This window comes from Neoarius graeffei, chromosome 23 (assembly GCF_027579695.1).
Source record: "Neoarius graeffei isolate fNeoGra1 chromosome 23, fNeoGra1.pri, whole genome shotgun sequence".
Lineage (NCBI taxonomy): Eukaryota > Metazoa > Chordata > Actinopteri > Siluriformes > Ariidae > Neoarius > Neoarius graeffei.
In genome coordinates this window covers 13,280,361-13,293,507 of record NC_083591.1, presented here as the reverse complement: position 1 = coordinate 13,293,507, position 13,147 = coordinate 13,280,361, and the positions used below count along the sequence as shown (strand labels likewise).

Here is a 13,147-nt window from a genome sequence, read left to right as displayed (position 1 = left end):
GATGGATGTGTGGGAGAAGTGGCGGGTCATGTGCCTGGCGGTTCTTTCTGTGGAGGACATTGAAGACATCTACCTATTTGGAACCGTGATTACAGGTCTTTTGCTGATTGGATTAGGCATTGCCCTGGTTTATCAAGGAAATCAGGAAACAGTGACAGCTGTCCAAAGCCCCATAAAGCTGCCCGACATGATTGAAGTGGTGGGCAGAGCTGTCAGCACTCAGACTGTAGCTATTCAGAACTTGAACCGCAACATGGATAACATCATGGAGAAGCTTTTGGCTTTGCAAAGGAAATGGATCAATTCGGAGACCAGAATGGACAAACAGTAGTCATGTAAAAGAATGCGTCTACTCGCCCCAAGACCAAACAATCCCAATCTTATCTGCTTTCGGCCCCCTCAGACAGCACTGGCCTTGGTCATGGCCGTTGCTGCAACAACTCCCCCTGAAGATCACTGCAGTGAGATGCTCTTGCATTCCTTCCCCCACTTCCCATAGTCACTGCTTTTTGCCCCCAGTATGACAAGCGGGTGCACGACCAGCACCGTCATGGCTGCAGGAACGGATGGCTGCTTGCTTGTGCTGGGTTACCTCCACCCTCAAGTCCCGAGTTTTCATGTTGTAAAGTGTACTTATTTTGTGCTTATGTGCTGAGGTGTTTTTTTTTTTATGTTCCCATACTGTACTCCCCACAGGAGCATAGTGTGGGGGTTGCTTTTTCTCCTCCCCTCTCCTCATGTTACTCTGCATTTTTCTTTCCATCCCTGTCTTCCTGTCCTGTCTACTCCCCCTCTGTCAATTGTATGTATGTGTATACCGGTATGTACGGACGGGTTAATGGCCAATTTCGCTGGTACTTGTGACTAGTGACAATAAAGGGTTCATTCATTACAAGATGGAATTAAAATGGATTTTTGGGAGGGTTAGCACCATTTGATTTTCACAACATGCCTACCACTTTAAAGGTGAAAATTGTTGTTTTATTGTGACAAACAATAATTAAGATGAAAAAAAAAATTGAGTGTGCATAGGTATTTACACCCTTTCATATGAAACCCCTAAATAAGAGCTGGTCCAATTAATTCACTTCATGTCATATAATTAGTTGATTAAGATCCACCTGTGTGCAATCAAAGCGTCACATGATCTGTCACGTAATGTCTGTATAAAATCAACCTGTTCTGGAAGGACCCTGACTCTGCAACACTACTAAACAAGCAACATGAAAACCAAGGAGCACTACAAACATTTCAGAGACAAAGTTGTGAAGTATGGATCAGGGTTGGGTTATAAAAAAAAAAAAATCCCAAACTTTGAATATCCCAGGGAGCACCATTAAATCCATGATAGCAAAATGGAAAGAATATGGCACCACTACACACTTGATAAGAGAAGACTGCCCACCAAGACCAGGCAAGGAGGGCATTAATCAGAGATGCAACAAAGCCACCAAAGATAACACTGAAGGAGCTGCAAAGATCCACAGCGGAGATGGTAGTATCTATCCATAGGACCACTTTAAGCCATACACTCCACAGAGTGGGGACTGATGGAAGAATGGCCAGAAAAAAAAAGTCATTGCTTAAGAAAACATGTTTGTAGTTTGCCCAAGAGCATGTGGCAGACTCCCCAAGCACACGGAAGATTCTCTGGTCAGAGAAGTCTAAAATTGATCTTTTTGGTCATCATGGGAAATGTCATGTGTAGTGCAAACCCAACACCCTGAGAACACTATTCCTACAGTGAAGCATGGTGGTGGCAGCATCATGCTGTGGGAATATTTTTCATCTGCAGGGATAGGAAAGCTGGTCAGGATTGAAGGAAAGATGGATGGCACTAAATACAGGGCAATTCTGGAGGAAAACCTGTTTGAGCCAGCCAAAGGTTTGAGACTGGGATAAAGGTTCATGTTCCAGCAGGACAATGACCCAAAACATACTGCTAACGCTACATTAGTGTGGTTTAAAGGGAAACATTTAAATGTCTTGGAATGGCCTAATCAAAGCCCAGACCTCAGTCCAATTGAGAATCTGTGGCATAACTTGAAGATTGCTGTACACCAATGCAGGTCATCTAACTTGAGAGTTGGAGCAGTTTTGCCTTGAGGAATGGGTAAAAGTCCCAGGGGCTAGATGTGCTAAGCTCATAGAGACATACCCCAAGAGGCTTGCAGCTGTAACTGCAGCAAAAGGTTGGCTCTATTATTGACTTGGGGGGGGGGGGGGGGGGGTATCTATGCACACTCCAGATTTCTGATCCTCATCTTAACTATTATGTCACAATAAACCAACAATTTTCACCTTTAAAAGTTATGGGCAGGTTGTGTAAATCAAATGGCGTTAACCCCCTCAAGAATCCATTTTAATTCCAGCTTGTAATGTGACAAAAACAGGACAAACACCAAAGGGGATGAATACTTTTGCAAGACACTGTAGCCAAGTTCATCAAAATTATGCATGTAATGTTAGCCCCTAACAGCCTTTTACAACCCAAAATAATTCCAATGTGATGTATTGTGGTTGCATCAAATAGTTTGTCGCTCGAGCCAATACTGCACAAGAAATCTAGACTTGAGCGCAAGGTCTGAATCAAGCATACTTGAAACAATCCTCTGTTTTACTCAAACTCAACACCTCATGCGTAACTCTTGAGCAACTTGAACAGTGCTTATGTCTGTAGTTGCATCGTCAATCCATGGCTATACTTATCTACTTTTAATGTTCGACATCAGCAGGAAAATGAACAAAAGTGAAAAGATTTGCTTGCCTGGTTAAGTTGGATGAGGAAGCAGTCAATGAAGTCTCGTGGGTTGTCGAGGTCCAAACTGTCCTTGTGCTCTTGCACTTTGCTTCTACAAAATGCCTTGATTTCATCCACATCTTTAAAAAGTTTTAAATGCTTCCCAGGAAGTCGCTCACCCAGCCATGGAAAGACATTATAAAACTGTAAAATAAGGGATACAAATGTATAGTGGTGCTTGAAAGTTTGTGAACCCTTTATAATGTTCTATATTTCTGCATAAATATGAACTAAACCAGTTTCACACAAGTCCTAAAAGTAGATAAAGAGAACCCAGTTACACAAATGAGACAAAAATATAATTGGTCATTTATTTATTGAGGAAAATGATCCAATATTACATATCTGTGAGTGGGAAAAGTATGTGAACCTCTAGGATTAGCAGTTAATTTGAAGGTGAAATTACAGTCAGGTGTTTTCAATCAATGGGATGACAAATCAGGTGCGAGTGGGCGCCCTGTTTTATTTAAAGAACAGGGATCTATCAAAGTCTGATCTTCACAACACGTTTGTGGAAGTGTTTCATGGCATGAACAAAGGAGATTTCTGAGGACCTCAGAAAAAGCGCTGATGCTCATCAGACTGGAAAAGGTTACAAAACCATCTCTAAAGACTTTGGACTCCACCAATCCACAGTCAGGCAAATTGTGTACAAATGGAGGAGATTCGAGACCATTGTTACCCTGCCCAGGAGTGGTCGACCAACAAAGATCACTCCAAGAGCAAGGCGTGTAATAGTCGGCAAGGTCACAAAGGACCCCAGGGTAACTTCTAAGCAACTGAAGGCCTCTCTCACATTGGCTAAATGTTAATGTTCATGAGTGCACCATCAGGAGAACACTGAACAACAATGGTGTGTGTGGCAGGGTTGCAAGGAGAAAGCTATGGTACTGGTCTCCAAAAAGAACATTGCTACTTGTCTGCAGTTTGCTAAAGATCACATGGACAAGCCAGAAGGCTATTGGAAAAATGCATTGTGGACAGATGAGACCAGAATAGAACTTTTTGGTTTAAATGAGAAGCGTTATGTTTGGAGAAAGGAAAACACTGCATTCCAGCATAAGAACGTTATCCCATCTGTGAAACATGGTGGTGGTAGTATCATGGTTTGGGCCTGTTTTGCTGCATCTGGGCCAGGACGGCTTGCCATCATTGATGGAACAATGAATTCTGAATTATACCAGTGAATTCTAAAGGAAAATGTCAGGACATCTGTCCATGAACTGAGGCTACATCCACACGACAACGGCAACGAGATGTTATTTAAAAATATATCACGTCCAAATGGGCAACAATCAGTAAAATATCAGGTCCATATGGCAACGCAACGCTTGCTGAAAACGATGCAATACACATGCCACACCTCTAGGGGTGCTGTAAGACGGTCCCTTCGGAGACACCAGAACAATAGAAGTAGTCAGGACGCATGCGCATAAACTATTATGCGCGAGACTTCATATTAGCCACAAAGTCAGGAAAATCTATTCGTAAAATTACATTATAATGACCAAATACAATGAAAAGTATTTTTCCAGTCTCACCTGTGAAAGGTAATCCCATGTGATCTCGTTTGGACGACAAGCCTGTTGGTACAGTTAAACGCAGCTAATCTTTATTCTCCGCTTTGACCTATCCAATATGGCGGCGAGGATGACGTATGATTCTACGCGGAAGGCGGAGTCTTTAATGGTCCGGAATAAATTGAATGCTACACGTTGATGGATTAATTTGCTCTTCTACGCCCTTTTTGAGGAATGTATTGTAGGACTAAAACCAACATCTGAAGGTGAGATCGCTCCTTTTTTTCCCTATTTTTGCTGGTGGGATTGACTCTGCCCTAAGGGCAGAGTCTCTCTCTCTCTCTCTCTCACTTTGCACCATTACACAAATATTCACAGTGAAAATATTTTGTAAGCGCGTTTCATGAACCAAGTTATAGGATTTGTTGACAACTCGCATCGAGTTCGTTACACTTCTACCCGGCGTGAAGCACTCACAGTCATGTGGTTGTGACGTCATCGTAAACAAATCCGTTCTACTCATCCAGACGACTTCACAACGGCAACGTTGCCAGATCTTTCCACTCTGGAACCCGTTCTCAAAAAGATTGCGTTTTGGGCACCCAAAACGCCGGTGCCGTGTGGACGCCAGGCCTAAATGATAAGCAACTGTATCGGAGTCACCTGAATCCGTTGCCGTGTGGACAGGGCCTGAATCTCAAGAGAAAGTGGGTCATGCAGCAAGACAACGACCCTAAGCACACAAGTTGTTCTACCAAAGAATGGTTAAAGAAGAATAAAGTTCATGTTTTGGAATGGCCAAGTCAAAGTCCTGACCTTAATCCAATCAAAATGTTGTGGAAGGCCCTGAAGTGAGCAGTTCATGTGAGGAAACCCACCAACATCCCAGAGTTGAAGCTGTTCTATATGGAGGAATGGGCTAAAATTCCTCCAGGCTGGTGTGCAGGACTGATCAACAATTACTAGAAATGTTTAGTTGTAGTTTTTGCTGCACAAGGGGGTCACACCAGATACTGAAAGCAAAGGTTCACATACTTTTGCTACTCACAGATATGTAATATTGAATCATTCCTCAATAAATAAATGACCAAGTATAATATTTTTGTCTCATTTGTTGAACTGGGTTCTCTTTATCTACTTTTAGGACTTGTGTGAAACTGGTAGTTCATATTTATACAGAAATTAAAAAAAATTCTAAAGGGTTCAGAAACTTTCAAGCACCACTGTAGGTTTTAAAAAAAAAAAAGATCTGCTTCAAAACTTAGCAAAGGATGTTCCAATAACCCAAGTCATTTATCAAATATTTCAGTATACTTTATTTTTGTTAATATCTTTACAACCACAAATCAGAAAAAATTGGAACAGTATGGAAAATGCAAATAAAAAAAAGCAGTGATTTCTAAATTTGCTTTGAGTTGTATTTCATTGCATACAGTATGAACTCAATATATTTTGTTTGGTCAGCTTCATTTCATTTGTTAATGTACATCCATTCCTGTGTTTTAGGCCTTCAACACATTAAAAGAAAGAGGAAAAAAAACAAACTTGGGGCAGGGCCAATTTAGGGCTAGTAATGAGGTAAAACAAATAATTACATCAGTGCCCTTGGCAAAGGTAACTTACACTTCTGTGATGGCAGCATTAATGCAGAAAAGTACAATGAGATTTTGAAGCAAAAATATGCTGCCTTCAAGATGGAATTTGCATGTTCTCCCCATGTCTGCGTGGGTTTCCTCTGGGTGCTCCGGTTTCCCCCACAGTTTAAAAGACATGCAGATTAGATAAAATACCAAGCCACTGGGATTGTACAAGCTAGCCAAAGCATGGCTAGATTGGGGAAAGTTGCACCACAAAGGGCATCCGGTTTAAAAATCTATGCCAAATCAAATATGTGCAACAGATCCGCTGTGGCGTACCCTAACGGGGGCAGCCGAAAGAAGAGATATGCCGTCTTCAAAATTACATCTTTTGCAGGGATATTTCAAAAAGAATGCAAAACTACATTCTGCACACATTACAGAAGCATGGCTGTGGAAGAAGAGGGTGCCTGTCCCCTCTGTCCTCAGTAGAGAATGTGTGTTTAGCTGTTTATATGTAACTTGGAATCAGTGGCGGCTGGTAGTCTTTCAAACAGGGGAGGCTGGTTGGTTACGATATTTCCAGATTTTAAAAGAAAAAACATCAATTTTGCCCATACTCTTGCCTCTGATCTGGCTGATTGTTGGCAGAGTCACAAACTGTGAAATAATAGGTTCTTTTGGCCCATTAGCCTACTGTCCAATATACATGATGGTGGTGTTGGGGGGGGGGGGGGGGGGTATATTTTAACATTTTATAATTTAAAATTGTGGCATGTTGTTTAAAAATTGACCGGCTGTGTTTTTGTTTAAAAATGTTTTCCAAATTGTAGCTGTGTTTAATTCATATCCAGAAAAACATATATTCCAATATAATATACTCAGCATAAACATTTTAAATAGATTCTATATTTTTGGTCCATCCATGACATATTACTAAAGTAGCCTATTTACTGTTGTTGATGTGGGTCACTTGCTGTTAGCCAATTCACTTTCTCGTACCAGGAGAGCTGAAAGGAACGAGTATTATTCCCTACCTTTTTCACCAAGTCAATTTGAGGCGTTGGTCTACCCTGCTCTTTAATTTTAATTTTTTCCTCGAAAGGAAGACTGGCAAATGGCTTCGCCAAAATTAAATCAGCAATGCTTGGCATCCGTGCGCAGCTTTCTTGCTAGCTGACTAGCCCCCTCAAGTTCAGTCACTCAAACAAAATTTCTGGAACTAAGATAGCAAACTTGACAACACTATATTTACAGTTTATTTACAATGAAGATATATACAAACTAAAAAAGCAGGTAGAAACCGTATGTAATGAATGAAATCGAAATGTAAGCTGATCTCTTACAATACAGCACAGCACTTGCGAATCCACATGGGACTGAACTGATGTTGCAAGATACTGCTGACATTATCCAGCCCAAAATATGTTCAAACCCGCCAAAATGCACTTAAAACTGCCCAATTGGGCGGGAAACCGCCCAATCTGGCAACACTGTACCGCTGCCTGTCTATAGTTGAAACGAGCTGTCAATCAAAGAAAATATCCGGCCGCTTTCACCAATCACCAGTCTCCTCGCAGAAACTGCCATGTCCCTCCCATGTGAGGCTGGGAGTCCGTGGGTGGGCATTTTCGCAGTATTTGCCCAATAACCGTCTTGCATTTTGAGATTGACAAGCGCATAGCTCCCAAATGCCGTTGAAGTCCATTGAGGCTGGGAGTCCGTGAGACTCCGTGGGCGGGCATTTTCACAGTATTTGTCCAATAATTGTCTTGCATTTTGAGATTGAAAAGCACATAGCTCCCAATCCACTGAGGCTGGGCTGCATCGCACTGTCACGAGGGGGAAAAACTCACGCACACATTAGGCGAACTGGGGAAAGTTATAACGGAATGATTTCGCACTGTAGTTGGGTTGAGCACGTATATTTATATGATTCTGGATCTGAAATAGCAATGTTATAAGGTCGGCTATAACATAAGCCTAGCGCAATTCATCCTACACGACGTTCGTCATTTTTAGAGGAGGCTGAGCCTCCCTCGTTGTCTTAGAGCAATCGCCCATGCTTGGAATAACACTATACCATGCTGTTCTATGAAAATAATGCAAGCCAAAGGTGGGTGTGATGCATCACAATATGCAGCAGAGTGCCACTACCCCCACCCCTGAAATGCATTATATTTGTACAACAGAACAGTCTGGAGTGTTATTCCACTTACACTACATACAACAATTATAGTGTTTAATTTATTAACAAATACATCGCACTTTACAGTTAGACAATGTTGTGGAACATCCGAAAGACAAGGTTGATTGTGTTCTCATGTTACAGCTGCAGTAAACGGTCATTCCCTCACCAGCCTGTCCTTCATTCTCTCCCTTTCTGTCGAAGTTTTTCCTGAGCTGGGAAACTGACTTTTACAAAAGTGCTTACAAATGAGGCTCCTTCCATAAAATGTTGAATTAAAAAAAAAAAAAGTGATTACACATTATTTTGTGAAAAAGCAACACATTAATTAGTTTATTAGGTTTTTTTTCTATAAATGCAGACTCAAGAAGGAAACATTTTTTCTTTGCTGTCTTTACTTTCCCCTCATGTACTTTGTGCATTTTTTGTGGAAGTCATGTGAAAGCGAATAATTACCATTTTTGCTTATAACTATAAACAGCCATTATTTGCACCTCTATTTCATGTTTTTTAAAATCAGAAATGCTTGAACATATTTTTATATTGCAAAGATTATCTTATTTGATTTTTCATGCTGAGCAGAAAACATTTAGATACAAAGTTTCATATTAGGAAATCACTTTTGTTCTACTTCAAGGACAATTAATGTACCTTTTAACCTGAACATGGGAGATTTCAAAGATTGAAGAATGATGATTGCAACAATACGTTCCTTATTTTCATTAGGCTTTGAAGGTCTGATTGAATGGTCTCAACACCTTATCTAAGAAGCCAATCATGTCCTACCTGTCCGGATGGGCTGCTGCCAAACCGCAGTATTTCACTGATGATTTGAAGCAGACGCAGGAAGTGGATATCTTCATAACTGAAGCGTTGGCTAAACACCAGAGCACAGATGATGTTGGACACAGCTCTGCTCAGGTAGAACCTGGGCTCAAATGGAGCAGCTGCAGGAAGTAAACAAATTTTTAAAACGTTTTCAGTCAGTGTTTAGTGTCTTCCAAATGAAAGGCAGCTTTCCAGGTAATTAGAAATTTTGGGCATTTGTGCACTAAAGATAAAAATTGCCTCAATCAAAATTGTAATGCATGTAATATAAAGTTATGCATGCTAAACATAACTGTATAAAACATTAACTATAAAAAAAATTACACATTGGTTAAAATTCTGCCTAATTCCCAATGAAATACTATTTGAATGCCTAGTAGTAATAATTCTGGACTTGTGCTTGGACTTCTACCCTTACCATTTATTTGAAAGACTTCATCACTTCTTCACACTTCATCAACTGGGATGAGTAACAGGACATGCTCAAGATTATAAAATTTCATCAGCTTAAACTAAAGCTACTAAACCAAGATCGCTAACCAATATATGGTTCATTGAAAGTGGCATATTAGGCCACTCACAATTTGTGTCTTTGATGGTGTCCAGCAAGTGTCTGCTCTCTTCCTGTATCCACCCCTCCATCCTCTTGCGTCCCATTCCAAAGTCTCTCAGTGTAGAGAGTGTGAATCTCCTGAGCTGACGCCAACGCTCTCCATTACTGAAAGCAACGCCTGAGAGATGAAGAGGGGGTTAGGAATGTGAGCCTGTGAATCAGATATATTTTGAGAACTGACTAGTTAGTGCTATAACTATCTGTGAGCTTCTTGAGATGGATAAGCCACTGCACTGCAGTGCCAAACATGAAGATGAACATCCCTGGCACAACCTCAGTAAAATTTGGTGGAGTAAACGAAAACTCGTATGAAATGAGGTGTCGCATATACTTCTATATTACAACCTAAACCAGAAAGAGTTGGGACGGTATGTTGAAATCGAAATTAAAACTGAAAATGATTTGCAACTCATCTTTGACCTGTATTACACTCAAAACAACAGTACATTATTCAATTTAATTAATTTCCATCCATCCATTATCTGTAGCCGCTTTATCCTGTTCTACAGGGTCGCAGGCAAGCTGGAGCCTATCCCAGCTGACTATGGGCGAGAGGCGGGGTACACCCTGGACAAGTCGCCAGGTTATCGCAGGGCTGACACAGAGAAACAACCATTCACACTCACACCTACGGTCAATTTAGAGCTACCAATTAACCTAACCTGCATGTCTTTGGACTGTGGGGGAAACCAGAGCACCCGGAGGAAACCCACGCAGACACGAGGAGAACATGCAGACTCCACACAGAAAGACCCTCGCCGGCCGCTGGGCTCAAACTCAGGACCTTCTTGCTGTGAGGCGACAGTGCTAACCATTACACCACTGTGCCACCCCTAATTAATTTCATGAACACTTATTTAAATTGATTCTTGTGACACGTTTCAAAAAAAAAGTTGGGATGGTAAAGCATTTACCCCTTTATAAGGTTGCCATTCCTTCTCACAACACTTAAAATATGTTTATGGGCTGAAGACACCAAGTGATGACGTGTTTCAGATGTTATTTTGTCCCATTCTTCCTACAAACAGGTCTTAAGGTGTGCAACAGTACGGGGTCATCATTGTCATTTTTCACTTCAAAATTTGTCACACATTCTCTATCGGGGACAGAGAAGATAGGCACCCTCTTCTTCCACAGCCATGCCTTTGTAATGTGTGCAGAATGTGGTTTTGCATTGTCTTGTTGAAATATCCCTGGAAAAGATCTCATCTTGAAGGCAGCATATGTTGCTCCAAAATCTCAATGTCCTTTTCTGCATTAATGCTGCCATCACAGAACAGTAAGTTGCCTTTGAAAAGGGCACTGACAACCCCATACCATGACAGACCTTGTGGTTGCTGGTAACAGACTGTATGGTCCTTTTTGTCTTTGTTCCAGATGATTTCTTCTTCAAAAAGAAAAAAAAATAAAACAAAAGGCCTGGAATACGGATTCATCTGACCACAATACATATTTTCACTGTGTGATGGCCCATCCCAGATGTGTCTGAACACAGAGAAGTTGACAGTGTTTCTGGACACCCTTAACGTTTCCTTGCACAGTAAAGTTTTAACTGAGATTTGTGGATATAACTGTATTGTAGTGCTTGACAAAGGTTTGCCAAAGTAATCCCAAGTCCATGTGGTTATATCAACTATAGATGGATGATGGTTCTTGATGCAGTGCCATCTGAGGGATCCAAGATCACGGGTGCTCAGCTTAGACTTGCCCTTTACACATCAGAATTCATCCATATTCCTTGATATTATCCACCTAAACAAAAAAACAAAACCCCACACCTTTCCCGCACTGTATGGCGCATATGGTGGATATTATCCACCGTAAAGGGTGAAATATCCAAAGCCCTTCTTGTCTTTCTTTGATTAATATTGTTTTTAAACATTTCAATAATTTTCTCACACATTTGTTGACAAACTGGAGATACTCGGCCAATCTTTGCTCCTAAAAGTTTAGGCCTTTCCTGTATATTGATTTTGTACCAAATCATGAGGATTACAATCAGCTGTTGATGTCATCTCTTTCAAATTACATGAATATTTAATTGTTTTACCTCATTATTAGCCCTAGTTTGTCCCATCCCAACTTTTTTGGAATGTGTTGCAGGCCTGAAACGTAGGAATGGATGTATATTAACAAATGAAATTAAGTTGATTAGACAAAACATGAAATATCTTGGGTTCATACTGTCTGCAATGAAATACAAGTCAAAGTAAATTTAGAAAATCACAGCTTTTTTATTTGCATTTTCCATACTGTCCCTTTTTTCCCCCCCCGATTTGGGTTTGTAGAAGGCATGAAATTTGAGGCAAGTTTCACTAATTTGCTAACATCACCTAGCTATGATTTTCCAAGTTAGCCTGTTTGCTAATGCCAAATTCAATTATCATCGATTCCAATATTTAAAATAATTGGCTAGACAGGAAGTCAAATTCTAGCTAATGGTATATAATGTCCCCCCCCCATGATATTTTACTTCTGACTGATTCATTAGCAAACTACAAAGTGTTAATCATGCATATGATCAGCAAATTTGCAGAGATTGAATGCATGCTTATTTTAAAACAAAGATCGTCTTGCAACAGTTTTAAATAAATAATAAACATTATGTTTCATATCAAAAAATGAAAGTACTTAATTATAAAACATTTAATCTCTACAAACAGCACCTTTTTTAACTTTCAGTTGAGTATCTTTTTGGCAAGATATGGTCTAATTTTGACACATTATTGATACCTACCCATTACTATAATTTCTCAATACTTTTCCCACCCTTATTAACAAATATTGGAGCTTGTAAGTTAATTGCTGACAAGATTCATTCTGTTCTGTATAAAATGGTAAAATTGATGAGCACAATTTAACAAGCTCTAGGTATATAAGGCCAAAAAAAAAAAAAAAAAAAAGTGTTTTTCCGGTAACATGAAATACTAAAATAAGGTCGGTAGGTAGGAAAGTTTTTTTTTTTCTTAATTTTTTTTCATTTTGTTCGAAAAAATTAACACAAGTAAACATCTTACAAAATAGTATTTTGGCACAGAATCCTTTATACCACACATCATAATAAAATAAGTGTTTTAAATCTTTAAACGAATAAAAAAAAAAATCACGAGAGTTCGAGTTATGATCTACGGAAGCGATATTTCATGATATTTTCATGTAATAACGTGAAAACACCTTATCAAGAAATAACGTGAAAATAACGTCCTAGGCTAGGCTACTTCCATTAAAAGCAGACGGCCTAGCCTAGCCTACTGTAGAACTTGGGTCGAGCAAAAACATGGCTGAATCCTGAATGACTATTTATATAAATAGGGGACTACATAGGCGGCAAAATGTAGTGTTTTTCCCTGCCATGGAAGTGCACTTGTATACTGAAAAGGAAGCAATTTGCATTACAGCCTTGAATGAGGATTCAAAATGGCGGCTCGGCTCAGTTTTCCTTCCTCCTTCAGTATACAAGTGCGCTTCCATGTTTATGCAGGAGGGCTGATAAAGTGGCGAAACATTTTACTTATCGTTTCTTTCACAACTTGAATGCGTTGAAACAAAATTATGACAAACTAACGCCGCTTACACTAAATTTGTAATAAAAACTTTACGGTCAGCAATTTCGACGCGGAA

At 40.0% G+C, this 13,147-nt stretch overlaps 1 protein-coding gene across 4 annotated transcripts in view; it reads right to left on the bottom strand.

Annotated features, from left to right (window-relative positions):
- The window catches only part of LOC132871545 (cytochrome P450 2C20-like), a 51,046-nt gene that overhangs the window by 30,209 nt on the left and 7,690 nt on the right, over positions 1-13,147 (bottom strand). For 3 of the 4 annotated variants that reach the window (XM_060905790.1, XM_060905793.1, XM_060905791.1), the window contains exons 3-5: positions 9,495-9,644; positions 8,872-9,032; positions 2,768-2,944 (exon numbers count right to left, since the gene is read on the bottom strand). In XM_060905790.1, coding sequence (XP_060761773.1) covers positions 2,768-2,944; positions 8,872-9,032; positions 9,495-9,644 — 488 coding nt within the window. The remainder of the gene's footprint in view (positions 1-2,767; positions 2,945-8,871; positions 9,033-9,494; positions 9,645-13,147) is intronic. The other variant, XM_060905792.1, reaches the window with a different exon arrangement.